Source organism: Pteropus alecto, unplaced genomic scaffold (genome assembly GCF_000325575.1).
Source record: "Pteropus alecto unplaced genomic scaffold, ASM32557v1 scaffold98, whole genome shotgun sequence".
Classification (NCBI taxonomy): Eukaryota; Metazoa; Chordata; class Mammalia; order Chiroptera; family Pteropodidae; genus Pteropus; species Pteropus alecto.
In genome coordinates, this window is record NW_006443570.1 from 20,896,382 (window position 1) to 20,914,542 (window position 18,161).

Genomic DNA, 18,161 nt, shown 5'->3' on the forward strand with positions numbered 1-18,161 from the left:
TTATAGCTTCCATTCATATATCAAAATAAAACCAGAATATCTGTACTAAGTCTTTGAAACTTACCATTTGAAATTAAATATTATAAATTTTTTCATGGGAAAGGATGAATAATATGGAGAAAATAGTTCTCTAACCAGTCTTCTTCCCTTTAAGAAAGTGCTATTTTTATCTCTCATACTTAACTTTATCATAGTTAACCACATTTTATTTTTAAGATAAACTTTGTTTAATAAGAATATTGACTTTTAGAAAAAAATTGTAATAAGGATCAAATTTAGCATTCATAAATCATTTTATTATACTTTTAAAACCAGAAAGAAAAAGTAACACAAAGCTAATGCTCTTATCTCTTGACTGACACATTAAATATCATTTACATCCTAATACTTTAAAATAGATCATTGATGGTGACAAATACTTAAAAAGCACTGATTCTATGTGCACAGAGGGATATAGTATAATGTAACTATGAAAAAGCTTGGGTGGGATTATGGAAGACCATGAGACGGACTAAAAGTCTTCAACTCTGTTAGAAAATTTGGTTCCTTAAGGTTGTTAGAACTAGCGCCTCATATTTGGAAGATTAACCAGGTATGCAAGAGGGAGACACTGGAGTCAGGGATCTGATAAGCTGTCAATTTCCCTCTTCTAATAGTTGAGACTTTCACAAAGCAGCTTGGATGCTTTAGCTAGGAAATATACAGCTGACCCTTGAACAACATGGGTTTGAACTGTGTGGGTACAATTATATGCAGATTCTTTTCAATAACTATAAATTATTTTAACTTTAGCTTCGTTGTAAGAATATAGTATATAATACATATACAAAATATTTGTTAATTGACATTGGTAAGACTTCTAGTTGGTCAATAGTAGGCTATTAATTGTTCAATTTTGGAGGAGTCAAAAGTTATACACGTATTTTTAACTGTTCGAGAGATCAGTACCCCTAACCTCCTCACCTCTGTATTGTTCAGGGGTCGACTATATACTTTTATAACTAAGTTTGATATAACTCAGGGAGAAGCTGCAAATTAAGGGTTTTTGTCTATTTCCTTCCCCAGATATAACATGTTTTTGCCTCTCTGGCAGGCACTTACCCCTTTTCTGGGAACAGTGCCTTGATTTTCCCTTGGGAGAGTACCCCTTCACTACTCTTAGTCCAGTGATTCAAATAGGGCTGAAGGATTGTCAGCCTGAGCTGTTTAAGAATGGCATTTGTTCTGGGGGCAATCCCTGCACAAAGTGTCAGAATCTGAATGGGTTATGAAGGCTGCTGTGTAGAGGTAGCAACAGCAATGAAATGTTGCTGACACTCAGGGCAACTGATCAAATAAGTATAAAATATTCAGGGTGATGGGAGCCAGGTTTCACACTGCGTTAGAAGGGATTATAAATATGAAGAGAGAAAACTAAAATGAACTTTGTAGTTTTGGGTTGGATTTGGAAGTAATGGTGTGAACTCTATATATTTTCACGAGAGATAATTATAGATGCAAATGTGTATGTGCTTACACATACATACACACTTTAGTTCTGTCCAGTGAGAGTACTTGGTAGCAGTGACACTACTTGCAATGAGCAAAACCTACCACCTAGATCTTGGTTTCTAAATACATTTTTCACTAAAAATAAGAAATGGCTGTGGTGGAGAAAGTACATGATGATACTGAGATATCATTCCAGAAAGTAAGGAAGTTTTTTAAGAATTATGGAACATGTAAAAAAGACAAGCCAGCTTGAAAGGACTCTCATTAACAATGTAGGACAATTTGAACAGCAAAATAATAATAATGGATTATAATCCACTGACTAAAGTATCTGTAAAAAATGAATGAATTAAGAATTAGATGAGGAACAGGGAATTTGCACACTCAGAGTAATCCCTCCCTAAAAAATACTATTTAATCACAAAAGAATACAGTGGAAAGCCTGACAAGTGGTTGAAGTTAACATCACCAGTATGGGGACAAATCAAATCGTGCTCTACCTGATCCAGTACAGTGAAAAGCACATCAGTGTCATGATATTTCAGCCAAAATACATTTCCTGAATCTAATCATTAGGAATCAATCATTAAATCAAATTGAGGGACATTCAGCAAAATAACTGGCTTGTAGTCTTCAAGTGTCAAGTTCACAAAAGTCAAGGAAAGCCTGGGAAGCTTGCAGATTGAAGGAGGGAAAAAAGACATGAAACTAAATGAGAAGTGTGATTCTGGAATGGGTCCTTTTGTTAAAAAAAAAAAACATTGAATGAGGTCAGATTAGATGGTGGTAATGTATCAAAGTTACTTTCCTGATTTTGATGGTTGTATTGTGGTTATGTAGGAGAATGAATGTCCTTGTTTGTTGGGAACACGTCCCTCATGATTTTCTTTTTTGGATTTAGAATCCGTGTATTTGGTTTTCTATAGATGATGATTTGAAAGACATGCAAGTAACCTTTGGCCAGCAATCAGAAAACTTAGGTATTTTCTAGGTGTGTGAACTTGGGCAAATCAATTAACCTCTCTCAGCCTCAGGCCCCTCATCTGCAAACCTGGGACAATAACATCTGTCGTGCAGAGCTATGATGATCAAATGGGATATATGTGAAAGCATATAAAGTTCTGAACAAATTGCAAAGAATTGTAAGAATTAGCTTTATAGAAATTTAATATCTAATTCTAGGTGGTTTTGGTACTACATATTTATAAATTATATGCAGTGATATTTTGGGGGGATGTGTAAATGTTTTGACAATGTATAGTTAAGATTTTTAATTAAGGATGTGGAAGGTTTTTTTTTATGAGAACAAATCATAAAAGTTATTACAGTAATAGTTCACAGCGGAAGGCATTTACTGATGTCTCACAATCTAACTTGGCGCATTTATGACCAAATAGTGAAAAATTAATATAGGGGCATTCTTTGCATCTTAAAGAGACTACTCTTTTATACAAATAAAACTTAAGTTTAAATCTGCCATTAAAGTTTAAAAATGAAATGTTTCATCTGAAAAATAACATTGGTAAATTTCATATTACCACCATTTACAGAGGTGAATAGTGGAAGAAATTTTCTTGTTCTTAGCTGTAAGTAATATGGGAGAAAGTGAAAATGAGGGAAAAAGAAATACCATTTATATAATTTAACTGTAATCTAGAGTTTGAAGCACCTCATTGATATGTCCAATGCACAAAGTATCCTGAAAAATTGTAAGTCAAATCATATTTTATATGCCATTGGAGAAATAACTGCAAATTCTTCTTTAAAGTCCCTAATTTTATCTTTTAAAATATATTTTTTCTATATCAAGTTTTAAGATAGGTAGACCTTTAATATTAGAGTTCAAATAATCTTTCAAAATAACCTTTTTTAAAAATTTTGCAAGTGCTCTTATTTGTTTATGGGAATTTAGATATTTTAGCATAAAGACGGGATAACTCCTCCCCAAATATTAGTAGTTTGGAATGTCAGTGTTTACAAATTGCTAGGAATAAATTATCTACTATATTTGGAGTCTTCAATTACAGAATTGAAGGACTGATGTTATCTGTCCTCTTCCCTAAGTGTAAAGTTTTTCAGCAGACATTAAAAGTTTTTTCTAATAAGGTGCTCCACGAATACACAGTTTCTAAATTAGAGTTGGCCAGTGAAGAAAATCTATTTTGATAGCTTAAAAAACAAAAACTTACAGTGGCGGTAGCGCAGCTGTTTTGCAAGAATTTTGTGATGTATTGATAAGAGAAAAACCACCCAAAATTCAATGGAAATATATTGTGTCATTTCCCAAAAAAGACTCCTCTTGAAAAGGTTTTTTGAAATACCTGATGTAGAAACAATACTGAATAGATTCCAACTATATGAAACAAAAGGACAGGCATATCTAAGATCTTATCCTAAAATATCTTTTCCACTGTGGTAAATACCCACTAAACTGATTGAAAGAGGTATTATTTCATTCTAGTAGAGGAAGTAAAACTTAAGTTCACCTTTCTTTAGAAATTTCCAGGTCCCAAGAAGAGCAGAGAAATTAGCTTAGTTACGAGGTTTGTTCCTACCTCTAAAATAGTTATCTGGACTTTAAAATATTGTTCTCTCATTAAAACTTAGAGGCAGTTAAGCAATGAGGGGAAAGGGTGATACTACAGAAAGTAAAAAGAAAGAACAAAAACTTTGAAACAGCCCTTCATGAAACTAAACACAACAAATTTTAATAAATATTGACATTTCTGATATTGAAGAAAAAACTCCTACTGTTTCAAGTGGACCAGAAAAGCTTACTATAGTGTAGGAATATTCCCTATTGTAACATTTCTGTATTTGGATTTATGAATTTCATTCTCTAACGTGCTTCTCAAGCAAGCACATTCTAAGCTCACTTTCCTAATTTAGACCCTATGTGAAACTCTCCTTGCATTTTAGATAATGTGTGAGCTCCATGATGACTTTAAAATATACAACTTCTCACATAGCATATGACTATTTTGCTTTTATTACATTACTTATGGGGACGACCATTTGTGGCGTAGTCTCTCTGAGGAACTTAGTGCTCTTCTTCATCCCTTCCTGACAAAGACAGGAGATTGAAAAATGCCTTCTGATTACTGCTGTCTTTAATGATATCTTTAGCACCAGGTGTTGATTTATGAGTAAAGAGACATGCTTAGAAAAGAACTAGGCTCGAATTATACCACTGGGTAGTTAAACATTATCTAAGATATGCGTAAAAGCACAGTTGAGCTATTGCATTCCATAGTTTTAAAAGCACAGTTGAGCTATCGCATTCCATAGTTTTAAGCTTTGCTTTGACAGTGAACTCCAAATCAATTATACAACAGATAGAAAAATTAGGCCAGTCTTTTCTACTTATCAGAAAGAATACAATTCTTCCAGGAGAATAATCTCCCTTTTAAGGAATGGGGGTGGGGTGTGTGAGTTAACTGGAAGTTCATCCTTGCACTTAAATTTTAAGATTAGTGGCATCAAATTAACAAGCTAAGTAAAAAGAATGGTGAGGGAGTGACTCATCTGACAATAACTTGCCTTATTTTGAGATTTCATTATTTGATTTTGGAGCTATTCTATTGATTTTTGAGTTTGTCAGGGTCTTTGCATACATATCCAGATGGGGCAGCCAGGACAATGAATTTAGGTTACACGTTATATGCATTCCATACCACAAATGGAATTAGTTGTAAATGGGTTGTAAGTTTTCTAGAAGAGAGATGTATTCTTTGGACTTCACTGCATATCAATAAAACAACTTCAGTCAATTGAATGGCCTCCATGTCTTTGTCTTGTGTCTTGCCTATTTCTTGGGAATTTCTTACTAATAAAATCACAAAAAAATTAACTTCAGTACCTAAATAATGTTAAAATTCCATTTGTAGTTTATATTTTTATGTAAATGCTACATTAGATTCAAAAGTTCTTTAAAAGATTATTTTAAAGTACGTCTACCTAAAGCCTTCCTTGAAAAAGTCCATAGTAGTATTGATAAATAGGGGTAAAGTAAATGCAAACTATGCAGAACAGAGATTTTAGATTTTTTAAAAAATCTATTGAAGTTTGAAACTTTTCAAAACACCTATATACTTCCCTTAATACCTGTCCTGTTAACACTGTTTGAAAAGTGCTTTTTTAAAAATGTTATCTTTGGAGACTGTGTAAATGTGTGTGGACTGGGGAGAATCCATATCTGAATATCTTTATAAAAGAAATTCTTAAAATTTGCAAAGGTATTGACCACTGAATATGCTGCCACTTATATAACCTCTCTCAGCGTGCTAGAAAGCAAAGAGAATGGAAATAAGGTAACAAGAAAGAATGAAAAAGTAAAGATAATGAAGGTAGGTCAGCACAGAATGTTTCTTAATCTCCCTCATTTTTACCTCTAATACTTCGGGAAACTTCTCAGCAGCTATCATCTATAAGGAAAACATCCTGCTAGGAGAAACAAAGAATCAGAAATAGAAAGATGGAGGGGGAATACAGGAAGGTGGCCAGGAAGATTGAGAAAAGGAAGCCAACAGAACTATAAATGAATAAAACCAGGCCTCTGCTATATGGGTCTTCTTTCTATATAAGGCTGTTAGAATTAAATTTGATTTATATAGAGGAAATAAATGATGTAGAGCTAGATGATTGGGTCCTTTTATCATTAACTATGTTTTTATTTCCTTTAAGATTTTGATAAGTAAATCTCACACCGCAAGGTATAATTTGCTTCTCTACCTATGCATCTGAGAGTCACAAGCCACTGAAGGTCAAATTTACTTGGTCTGTATTAAGGGTTTTATGTGGAATGAAAGTTATTTACTGACCCTTTCTCAATTAGCCTTACTTAGATTCGATCTTGAAAATTATCTGGTGGGCTCACAATCCTGGTTGGTATTCAACCTGGAAGGGTCAAGGAGTTGGCGGGGGCTGGGGTGGGGTTGGCCATTTAAGTCTGGGCTATCCCAGACTCTCCAATTACTTTTGGATTGAGGATGACCTTGATTTAGGTTAAGGTACCAAGTCTACATATGCTATAAGCAAGAACTGGATTTATTCTCTTCATAAAGCAAAATAACCTCAACGGTCAAACTCAATCATTTGAAGTATACAGAGCTTGAATCAGATAGCCAACTGAACACCTAAGGTGTATTAGTCAATATCCATCTTCAAAGTAGTTCCTGGCAAAGCCATAGTGACTAATGAAATAGGCCAGATTTGCCTGTGGAACATTATCCTAAATGTTTAGTAGAAAGAGACAGGGAGATGACAATGAAGTGCAGCAGAAGCCAAAGACTGGCCCATAAAGGAAGGTGTTTGAGCTCATGTAGTGTCACTGGAAAAAGAAGGAGGCAGAGCATGCTGTAATTATACTCTTCAAATAATAACATATATACACATTTGAGTAGGTGGAATTTGTTAATGTAAGAAAAATTAGAGGAAATTCATATAGTTTGCAATGGGCCCAAAGTATTGGAATAAGGGAAGGATTCACTTAAACGACAGTATACACAGACACATGCTCACATGTACACATTATTTTTCAGTTTAGTTTCTTATATCTTCCTCTCCTGATTCCACAGCAGCACATGGGTTGCAGGGTTCTAGTAGGTCCAGCTATAGAATTCTATGCTACTCAGAAAATACATGGTTAGCAAGACACTATCCCCGTTTTCTCCTACATAGTTTATGCATTCATGTACAGTGAAACCTTTAGAAGCAAACAGACGTCAGATACCAAACATCAGAACAAGGAATGATACAGGAGACTTTCACAGACTTGATTCTAAATCCAATCCTAACTAATTATATGGTGGTTTTCATCACCTCCATATACACCCTTACGCATCCAAAATAGTTCAGCTGCATCACAGAGTCTAACACGGTAATATGTCCAGGAGATTTCACAGAAAGAAGTGGCTAGAGGCCATGAGAGTCTGGGCACCATAGTCTTTTAGGACTGCATCTCAATGAAAAAGACCCTTTCATTGTCAGGCTTAGCTGGAAACTCATTTAGAGGGAGAAGGCGAGGCGTGACTTGTCAGAAGTGGAGGAAGAGCTTGTTGGGAAGCCATTTTCCTCTCATTGAAGCACTTTATATGGCATTCAAGCGGATGTCCCCACAGGGAATTTCTGTTGGTGTTTCTGGAGTGATACTTTTAATAAGACGCTATTGGGAAGAAAATATAAAGTTATAAACATTCTTATAATTTAACAGTATTGTAAATATATTTTAACATTAATATTAAAACAAAGTTGTATAGCATTTTAGTGGCATTTAATAGCTGGAATAGTCTCATTGACTTTCCTTAAGGAAGGCATTCCCAATTTATTCATTCTCAACTGTGGATAAAACTGGAATATTCAAGAACTATAAACATCTATAAACTAATTAAGAAAGTCATTATATCACTAATGGGAGAAAATGATGAGCCATCAATAGAACCTCTGCTGGCCTATAACATGCCTTTGATGACCCAGGAAAGGTTACCTTTTCTCCGGATGGAGGAGGCTTCATGTGGCCACACAGGGCTTGTGGAGCAGAGTGAATGCTGGATCCTGAGCCCCTCCCCTCCCCTCAGCCCTGCATACACACACTACAGGCACAGTGCACAGTGCCATTAGCCACTGGAACAGCCAAGTTGTCACTTATTTAATGAATCCACCTATAAAGAAGTACTGGTTAGTTCGTCCAAGGGTGCAAATTATTACAAAATTAAATTTAAAAAGATGTGACCCTTAAGATCATCACTCCTAAAGCAATCTCATGCTCACAGGGAAAAAGCTGAAAATACTTACATTAAAATAAGCTGAGTACATAGAAGCTTTAAGACAGACCTGAAATACTCTTGGGCTCATGTATGAAATGGGCAGCTCGCCTTGTAAAAGTATCAGGGTGACATAAAGCAGCTCAGGGATGTGAAGAAAGACACAGCTGCACTGCAGAGGCTTAGAAAAATCTTTATTATGGAAACTAGACTTACTGGGGTGAGGTGATCACTTTGTAAATTATATCAATAGTCATCACTATGTTGTACACCTGAAACTAACATAATATTGTATGTCAACTATAATTTAAAAATTATTTAAAAAATATATTAAGTTGCTTAATAAAATCTTCGATGGCAAAAGTCTGTCTGTATGGTAAACAGGCCCAATTGGATCTGAAAGCATCTTTTGATATGTTTTTAGGTGAAGCGCTACTACCTGTCCTTTTTATTTCTTTCAATTTTTTTTATTTCTTAGTGCTGGCAGTTTGTTCTTCTTTAATGAGCAGGGCCTATGGAATTCAGAAAGTTTCATTCTCAGAGTTAATAAATTCACAAAATTGTGCGTGTTGTGTTCCTAATGACCTTAACATTCAAATACTGCAATCTCACACTGGAAACCCAATTAAAAAGGAGTGCTGCAGTGCTCAGCAGCTACCTGGACATGTCAAATCATAGAAAGCAAAATTTCACAGACCACCCTTCCTGTAGATGAATATGTAACCTGATTACACAGACCGCAAAACCCGATTACACAAAATTGTATCTTGCTAACTGTGAACTGGACACAGATCACTCTAACTAGTCTTAAGTGTTGTGCAGAGAGAAGAGAGGTATGGTGTATGGTGGAGGCAAGGCCCACAATTAACCACACTGTAAAGTAGAATAGTTCGTTTTTGTGCCCTATCCCCCACCTACCCATTCTGCTGCCCTTCTGGCTGCTAACCTGCCAAAATGCCAGGCCTACCTACATTTTCCATATTTTGACAGCATTTTAGTTGCTCTCATAATTTCTCATCCCTGGCCTTCTCCAAGGTCATAATCTAAAAAGTGGATCACTGCTGACATCTATAAATGCTTACTTATTAGGGGCCATCTTCCCAATATCTTTATGCAGGTTACTAGGGGCTTCTGTGATAATAACCTAATCAAGTTGATGACTCCAACCTTGAGACTTCCAGGCTGCAGGTGTTCTTCATGTTACAGGTGAGCAAGTGGTGGCTCACTCCACAAACTCCAACCTTGAATATGGTTAGAGCCCAAAAGAGTCAAGAAATTTACCTTTCCCTTAGTCTTTTTTTTTTTTTTTAACTATACCAAAATTTCATATGAGGCTTCCCTCCCTCGCAGATAGAATGATACGGACAATCAAGTATGGTATTTACAAATAATTACAGTCCCTTGGGACTCCTGGCAAAAAAAACATGACATTTTTTATCCCTCTCAGATATTAAGCATGCATGTGGGCATATTAAAGCTTTTGTGAAGTCCCAAAGTAAAGAAACCTATTTAACTTGCCGTAATCCAGTATTCTTTAAAATTACTTGACTACATTACCTTTCCCCCAGCAGTAACACCTATTGATATCCCACAGAACTATTGCTCCTTAAAATGCATTAACATGTGAGAAATGTTAATCCAGTCCAATGAGCACATTTTAATGATGAAGAAACTAAGATCCAGGGAAGGCAAGTAACTTGCCATAGCTGACTAGGTCTTTTCTCTCCTAGTCCTTGACTGACTGTATCATGATGCTTCCTGGTAACCCACTGTTCCTCATCTGGTGCTCTGCGGTGAAGATGGTCCTACAATCAGCCTTACCTCTGTTACTAATGGATGTGAGCTCTGTTAATGATACACCTTTGGGTGGCACTGCCTTATGGCCAACAGGAGGAATTTGCAAGAAAGATGACCAAGATTTGAGGGTGCGATCTGTGACCAAAGAATACTGACATTTATTGAGTTCTCACTGCTGACCTTAAACACTGGGTTTGAATCAACAGTCAGTGGACCATCATGACCACCATAGAGAACAACCTAAAGGAACAAAATTCAATGACTCTGGGTCTGAGCATATCTTTCAAGAAACACCAGAGTCCAAGGCACTTTGGAAGGAATGAGGTTAGGACTGGTTTGGGTGCAGAGTCCTGTTCACCTAGAATTCAGTTTTCCTGTTTGGAAGAAAAAATGAACTCAGTTCTCAGAAAGAATTATTTAACTGCCTTATGTTCTCTTGCTTCATATTTTTCATGAAATGTTTGAGGAAGATGAGTGTGATGGTCTCATGTTTGAGTTTTGCTTCTAAGAGCCCACAGATCAGCTCATCTCACTTCTCAGGCCATTGTGGAGTACAGGCCAGTCTAACTTTCCCCAAATACTACTCTCCACCTTTGAGTTTATCTCCTACAAAAACACCCACCTACACACCTGTAAGTGACCTGAACTGCTAACTCTAGCAACACAGGATGAAAAACAGCAACTCATCTCCCCTTAACCTCTAGCTCCAATTTCTACATTAGCAAACTACTAAAAACAAACTAAGGACAAAAAGAGAAACTGCACCTAAAAGTGAAAGAGCATTGGACCTGGAATCAGAAGACCTGGATTTTGAACCTCCCTGTACTGTGTGTCCTTGAAAAAGTCACTGAAAGAAGGAAATTTTGAGCAGCATTATTCCCAGCCTCAGCATCTTTGTCTGCTAATGATACCTGCCCATCTAATTCACAAGTTTTGTTTTTTTTTTGATAACAAAATGAGATAATCTACATGAAGATGCTTTGAAAAGTGCACAATATGATACAAATTTTAAGGTTCTGTTATTAAAGTTTTTATAGCACATTATTCATTACTGAAGTGAGTCTTGCTATAATGGCAACTTTTTTTTTGTTTTTTTTTTTACTCCATTGGCTAGAGCTAAAACGATGATATTGTTGCAACATCTTTATTTGATGATGCTTTTGAAAATAGCTGGTTAGTGAACTGACCACAGACGTTTCCATTGTACTCTCCACTTAAATCAAAATTTATATATTGCCCCAGACACCACCAATCTTAGGTCCATGCCCAACAGCGAGCAGGAACCAAAGCCGTTATCTGGTAAGTTTAGAACGCTAGACACACCTCAAGCTGCATGCTGTGGTGAACCCAATGACCAGCTCACTCTTTTGCTGTTGTATTTGAGGTTTATGGGAGATGCCTTAAGATGATAGTGGCAGCCATTACAGGTCTACACGATGTAGGTATATAAATATACAAGGTTGATAGCCTCCTGGTGAATTTCATACGATGAAATTGTCTCCTTCAGAGCATAACGAGAGAACTCTTTTTTCCCAAAACAATTACCAGTCTGAACACACGCACACAGTAGTACATACCTCCCTAAATGTCCCTGGAGTGGTAATCAGCCGGTAAGTTATATATGTGGGGATGCAGATGAAAGATGAGGTTCCTATGCAGTAACCCAGGATGATACTCCAGTGAGGATAATTATACTGGAAAAGTCGTAGCTGTGGCGGGCTCATCAAAAAACTGCAAATGATGAACTTAAACAAATTCCAAGAAACATTAAAAATCTTAACAGTGTTTGTGCAAGTAGAGACAGTTCTGATACTATGAATACCAGATGCTGAAACTAAAATACTTTCAGGAAATTCCCAAAATATGATATACCTTAGATTGAACATGCAGAATTCACTAATTTCTGTGCCTAAGCTGTAAAAATCAAAACAGTCAGGTGTTTATCTTGATTTTCCTCCTTACCTCCCACCTCAACCTCTACATCGGGGATGCCAAAGCCTCAGAACATTATTTAAGGGAGTTACAGCACCCACTTTAGGGTGAGAGGGAAGAGGTTGGCATTCATCAGGGGTGGTTTGGGCCATCTTATCAGACAATGAGGAATACGCTGGGTGACCTCTCCAAGGCCCCTGCCAGTCCTAGGACTTCCTGTTTCTCTCTGCTTTGCTTTCATTCCCCCTGCATTTCTTGGCACTGATTGTTTTTGGTCAGGTGGAAGGTACCTATGTCCAGGAGAGATAATAAGGTTCTCATTAAGTGCCTTAGCCTGGAGTTTCAACAAGGATGGCTCTGCCTCGAGGAATCTCGACAAAGAATGACTGCCTTTGTAATGAAAGGAATAATGGAAGAAAAAAGCAGCTTACTAGACGTTTTCCTTGAAAGTTCAGTGAAAATTTTGGCCCAGAAGAATTCCACAGTGTGGAATTTTTTCTTATGAGTTTTCTTATTTCAGTTTGCTTTCCAGAGAGATCGTAAATAGCAGTTTTTGCCTAGTAACCACTGTGCCGAAATCGTTATTGCTCTTGATTTAAGTTTATTTCATTATTTCATAGTCATAAAGAAGACAGTAATGTAAATTATTTGTGTGGTTAAACATCTATTTATATCTTTTTTTTTTCTTTGTCTGCAGGTAATAAAAAGGGAGATTGTTAAACACACATCCATCTTCTGAATGGTGTTATCCTAAGTCCAGGAGGAAGCTTTCGAAACAGGAGCCTGGCCAGTTGCAAACCCTTCTCTCTACTTAGTCTCCTCACCCCAAGACCTGGCACTAAGGAAGATAGTTTTGGAACAAGGAACAGAGGTTTGGTTAGGAGCCATCCCTGCTGCAAGTTGTCTCATCTTGATGTCAGGTGTTAAAGCCAACACAGTTTGGGAGGCGTCAGGCTCTTGCTGCAGCTGGTAAGTGCTGCTTCAGACAGCCCCCGACACTTCCCAGCCTCTCCATGTTCATATACAGTATTTTCTTTTTTTGTAACTTGGCTTCAGTGAAAAAGAATATTTTTAGTAAGCTACTCATTGTTTACCCAAAGAAGCCTTAAAAAGCCCAGAGCAGGGGATCTGTTGAGTAAACTCAGAAGAAGACAGATTTGCCTCCTCTTCATCGTGCCCTGGAGCACTTGCCTTTAGAGGAAGTGAGTAGAGCGAACGTCACAGGACTTAATGAGTAATGTGCCTGAACCCAGATCTCTATGTGGGGTTTGCTGGACACCAAACTTATTGACTCTACACCAAGAGTTCACCCACGCTGCCAAACAACCAGAAGTTTACAAAAATGCAAATACTAATGTCTGGGGCCAGAATTAGGATGAGGCATATGAGGCACTCACCGCAGGCATAATAATTAAAGGGGTGCCAAAATTTCAGTAATCAAGGTAAATAATATTTTGAAAAGATAGGACCAGAGTAGGGTGATGCGAGTGAGGTAAGTCATCTAAGTATAGGGTCGGATCTTGTGTTTATTTAAAATGTTGCTATTTTGTTCGCTGGGATTTTTTTGCTTTAATTTTGATTTTTTAAAAATATTGCATTAAAATAGCATTTATCTTAATTATGGAGATTTTTGGCGCCCCCTGAAATTTTACCCCTGTGATGAGTGCCTCAGTTGCCTCTCCCAAATCTCAGCCCTGGACTTCATTTTTTCCGTGTGCGGGGAATACTTAAGCAAACAAACAAACACGACTTCTTCCCTTAAGGAACTAATCCAGTGTCTCTCCTTCCTTTGAAGAACAAATAAAAGGATTTAAATAGATTATTGAGAAGCACTGGTAATAATATAAATTAATAACCCATTTATGTCAGGGCTTCTAGTAATGGCAGGCTAGGTGAATCAGACCAACCTCTCACTGAAAAGAACTAAAATTTCTGGATTTAAAAATATATGTGTTTTAAACTTATCTAAAAGCAACAATGAGTTGATGAGGTAGTAAGGAACTACCAGACCAAGATCTGGGTGAACGCTGGAGCCCAGAGCACACACCAGGGCCCCTGGGCCCTGAGAACACCTTCTGTTTGGGGCAAGGATTGGCTTTGGTTTGGGAAGCCTCCAGAGTCCAGGGTAATGGGAGTAAAGGAAGGATTCTGTGGTAGAAAGAGACACATGCAGCATTGCAAAGGCAAGAATGAGCACACTGTCCATCTCATAGGTTAATGTGTGGGTACAAAAAGTACAAAAAGTAAAGGGCCGCCCCGAGAAAGTAAAAACACACAAAAGAGCTGTTTTCAAAGAGGGGGAAGTCACAGCCGTATGCCAAAGGCAGAGATGTCCTAAGGCAAAATGGTGGCCCAGGTACTTCGTAAACTGGAGCTAGACTGAAGGAATGGTGTAACAACATTTCTGTCTCTAAAAGACCAAAAAGCTCCCCCGCCCCTGTAAAATTACAGATAAATGAAAGGACAGGAGAGTAGTCCCCGCTGATGTGCACGGACTCACTTTACTTCAGGCTACCTCAGAGCGCACTTGGGATGTTAGCAGGGCACTTATCCATCTTTGGGCAAACAACTCCTTCGGAAGGACACCAGAAAGAAAAGCCCGTGCAACAAGGATGAAATGAATACTGAATACATCTTGACAAATGGGCAACCCTTGGAACTGAACTTTCTTGCCCAGGTCCTTTGACAATAAATAGATTCTACTTTTGATTCAGGTCATACTTGAGGATCATTGTGTGGGGCATCTTTAAAGAAAATAAACACAAAATTATTAGGACTCTTCTTAGGTCCTCATGAGCAGCATAGTTAATCCTTCCCCTGTCTTGAATAGTTCTTACTTGTCACTTGACCTCGGTCCTTGGACCCTTAACATCTCTAAGCCTCAATTTCCTTAAATGTATACAACATGGTATTAGAACTATACTACTTCATAGAATTGTTGTGAGGATTAAAAAAAACAATGAGAGTAAGTTTTGCAAAAAGTCTGGCCTGGTCCTTAATATTTAATAATTGTTATTTATCATTATCATTGAGCACGGGGTGGTGCAATAAAGTGACCAAATCCCCGAGGACTCCATGGTGTGAGAAGCCAGAAGAGTGCTTAGCCATGCTCAATTTATAAAATTTCACTGACATGTACACTTGTGATTTGCACCTTTTTCTTTACATATGTTACACTTCAATTAAATTTATCAATTGTAAGTGTTTCTCCAAGGCCACGAGGAGAAGGGAAATGATAACTCACCAAGAGAAACAAAGGGCTGATGGCTACCCAGCAGATCCTCCAAAACCATCCAGGGCTGAAGCCGAGCATTTCCTTCACATCACTGCAGAACTGAGTGATGCCTAAAATCATCCGAAAGAGAAAGATATTGATTAAATGCTAGAGAATATGGAGTGTCCTATCCTTTGATTCTCATAGAGAGAAGCAGCTCTGGAATTTCTCATAGGAGGGGCTCAGGGGCACCGATCTAGTTTGGAAGTGGGACAAGGAGGACTCGTCACAAAACTGCACGTCATAGCGAGCAACATTCTTTCTACATAGTGTGGGAAGATAGGTGGACATTTGGGGAGGGACCGAAAGCCCTCCTCTCAGGGCCCACACTGCCTTCCTAAAGTCTCAGCATGTGTTTCATTTTATTGTTACGGTAGAAAAAGAAAGGGATGATGGATATGCTCAACAGAGACTGACTTTGACCATATACTAGAAATGTTCGAGAGAAAATTTTAACCATAATATTGCCCAGACCAATGTCCTTCTCTAAAAAGTAACTGGCATGAAAATGAAAAGTGAGAACTCTGGGGAGAAACTGAGATGGGGAAGGAAGGTTGTCCTGTGGGTGCTGCCCTGAGAGCGCCCGGCGATTCTCACACTTTGAACCTTGTTCTCTGAGTTGCTGAGGAGGTGGGGAGCACTTCTTTTTCAAACACTGGGCTCCCATGTAACTCAAAATATGGGGCCCCCTTCTTCCTATTATGTATAACGACAAACACGCTAAAGCTGTTTTATTATCATAGAAACTAGGAAAATAAATACATTTCCAGAATGAAATAATCACTTCTTGATTGTAAAGATGAAGAGAGGCATCTCTGAACCTGGCTGTCTTCACTTTACTTGCCTGTGCCCTTCCCACCTCCACCCAGGGGCTCCTGGGGCCCCTGACAATGGACCCATGTCAGCTCTCTCCCTCTTTCTCTCTTCGCTCCTGGTCGTTTCACTTTTATCAGAATCCATCCCAAGATCAAAGGAAGTGAACAGGGGGTTCTTCCAGGACAGATAATACAAATGGGAACATTCTCGTCTCTTCCCTAAAAGCGAAGCTGCTCAGCTCTGTCTCAGGGCCCTCAAGGGAGCTCTTGGGAAATTTAAACTGAGGGCCACTCTCTAACAGTAGCACACTCTGCAAATGCATTCACGGTGCACTAGCTCTTTGTGTTCTGTCCAATTCTTAGAGCCAGTTGAGATCTTAAGCAAGCATCCACTGTGGATGAGCTACAGGGAACCACTTCAGCCTTTCTCCACTGGGGAAACATTTAAACCCAGAACGAAAAAACACCTCCCAAGGGTATGAGCAATCTGGTATAGAGAGTGTGGAGGAGATGATGACCTGTTTCTGAAGCAGTCACTCAGCTGAGCTTACTTTACAGACTCACCAGGAGGGGACATCTGGCACACTGCCCTGCCTTTCTTTGATGAATCAGCCCCTCTCTATTCTGGTGGCTACAGGCTGATGTAGAAAAGATCCTGGCTGGCAGAAGGAAGCTTCTTACCATAGAACCAATACACAGCAACTGCTTCTATCAGTGCAACGGTGAGCACCGCGGGCCCCGTGGCAAACTCCTCCAGCAGCTTCACCACGTAGGCCCCTCCCTGGAAACAAGATCATGAGCCTGGTTAAGGGCCCTCTGAAGCACTGCCTCCTCTTTATGGTCTTCAGGGGCCAAAAGAAGCTTCCCAACTTAGGAAAATTCTGGAAAATGTCAACTTTGGACCTAAGAGGAGTATCCCGGAGCCTTGTCAGTGTGGGCCAGATTTCGTCCCAACGGACACCTCATCCCTCCCTATGGAGCACTCTCTTCTTGTTTCCTCTCCCCACCAGGCTTTAAGAGACAAACTCAAAAGGGCCTCTGGATCTATTTCCAACTTCCTTTAATTTCCTGAACACCAACTGTGTTCCTAACCCTGGTCCCTAAAGGATCTGGTCCCTAAAGACTGAATCTGAGGGACTCCACAACACCAGACCTCCTGAGCATGTTGCTCACAGTTTTGCCTTCTTTCCTTACTCACAAATCCCTTGGGTCATGCTCAGGGCCCCACCACCTCACGGAAGCTCCACATCCATTAGGGTCATGGCTAGAAGATGCGTATCCGCAAAATCTGCCTTGAGTCAAGAGGACACAAGCCTAAGATGCCGTGGGTACTGTCTGATGCATATTTTACAGTATTTCCTTTAGCTACTACAATAAAGCACTCGAGAGGGTCTGACTCCTTCACATTGCAAGTTCTCTGGAGGAGGACATCAGGGCAATATTCCCATGAAAACAGCCCTAAGGACTGAAAATAAACTGGGAAATCAAATTTTAGTTTTTCTCCAGATATTCTATGAGGGTTAAAATCTAGCTAGATCTACTATAAAATGCTAAGAGCCTCCAGATAGCATGCACAGATTCTACAAACAGATGCCACCAGAAATGACTCTTCTTCTTATCCTTGATGACAAACTTTTTTTCTAAGCAGTGACAACCCCAAAACCAGGGCACCATGAGGGATGGCAGGAAAGGAATGGCTTCTTGTAGCATTCTGTTGCCCAAGGGAAGGTTGACTCAAAGTTGGGGGTCGTGGTACTCACAAAAGTCAGGGTGATCAGGGACCCAAAGAAGCAGGTAACAACCACACCGAGCACAAACCACTCCCGGCGCTTGGACCAGATGTGTGGAAATTCATCCAACACAGCTGTGATCACCCCCTCCAAGCCTGCAAACTGAGAGGGACACACAAACTGTCACAGGGGAGGATCTGAAACAAATCTGTTACCTTCTAGGACAGTGAACAGGAAAGAGGGGTTAAGATTGCCAAGTGACAAGTCAAGGTGATCATGACCAGTCCCCCTTCCTCACCAGTCTTCCCTGGAAATATATTTCCCTGTTTTACACTGTCATTTAGAACCCATCCCTAAGGAC

General features: G+C 38.8%; 1 protein-coding gene across 1 annotated transcript in view; it reads right to left on the reverse strand.

Annotated features, from left to right (window-relative positions):
* Positions 1-274: 274 nt before the first annotated feature.
* SLC6A4 (solute carrier family 6 member 4) overlaps positions 275-18,161 on the reverse strand; it is a 37,364-nt gene continuing 19,477 nt past the window's right edge. The window contains exons 10-14 of the mRNA XM_025041655.1: positions 17,831-17,962; positions 16,752-16,851; positions 15,226-15,326; positions 11,627-11,794; positions 275-7,654 (exon numbers count right to left, since the gene is read on the reverse strand). Of these exons, the coding sequence (XP_024897423.1) occupies positions 7,580-7,654; positions 11,627-11,794; positions 15,226-15,326; positions 16,752-16,851; positions 17,831-17,962 (576 nt within the window). The 3' untranslated portion in view covers positions 275-7,579. The remainder of the gene's footprint in view (positions 7,655-11,626; positions 11,795-15,225; positions 15,327-16,751; positions 16,852-17,830; positions 17,963-18,161) is intronic.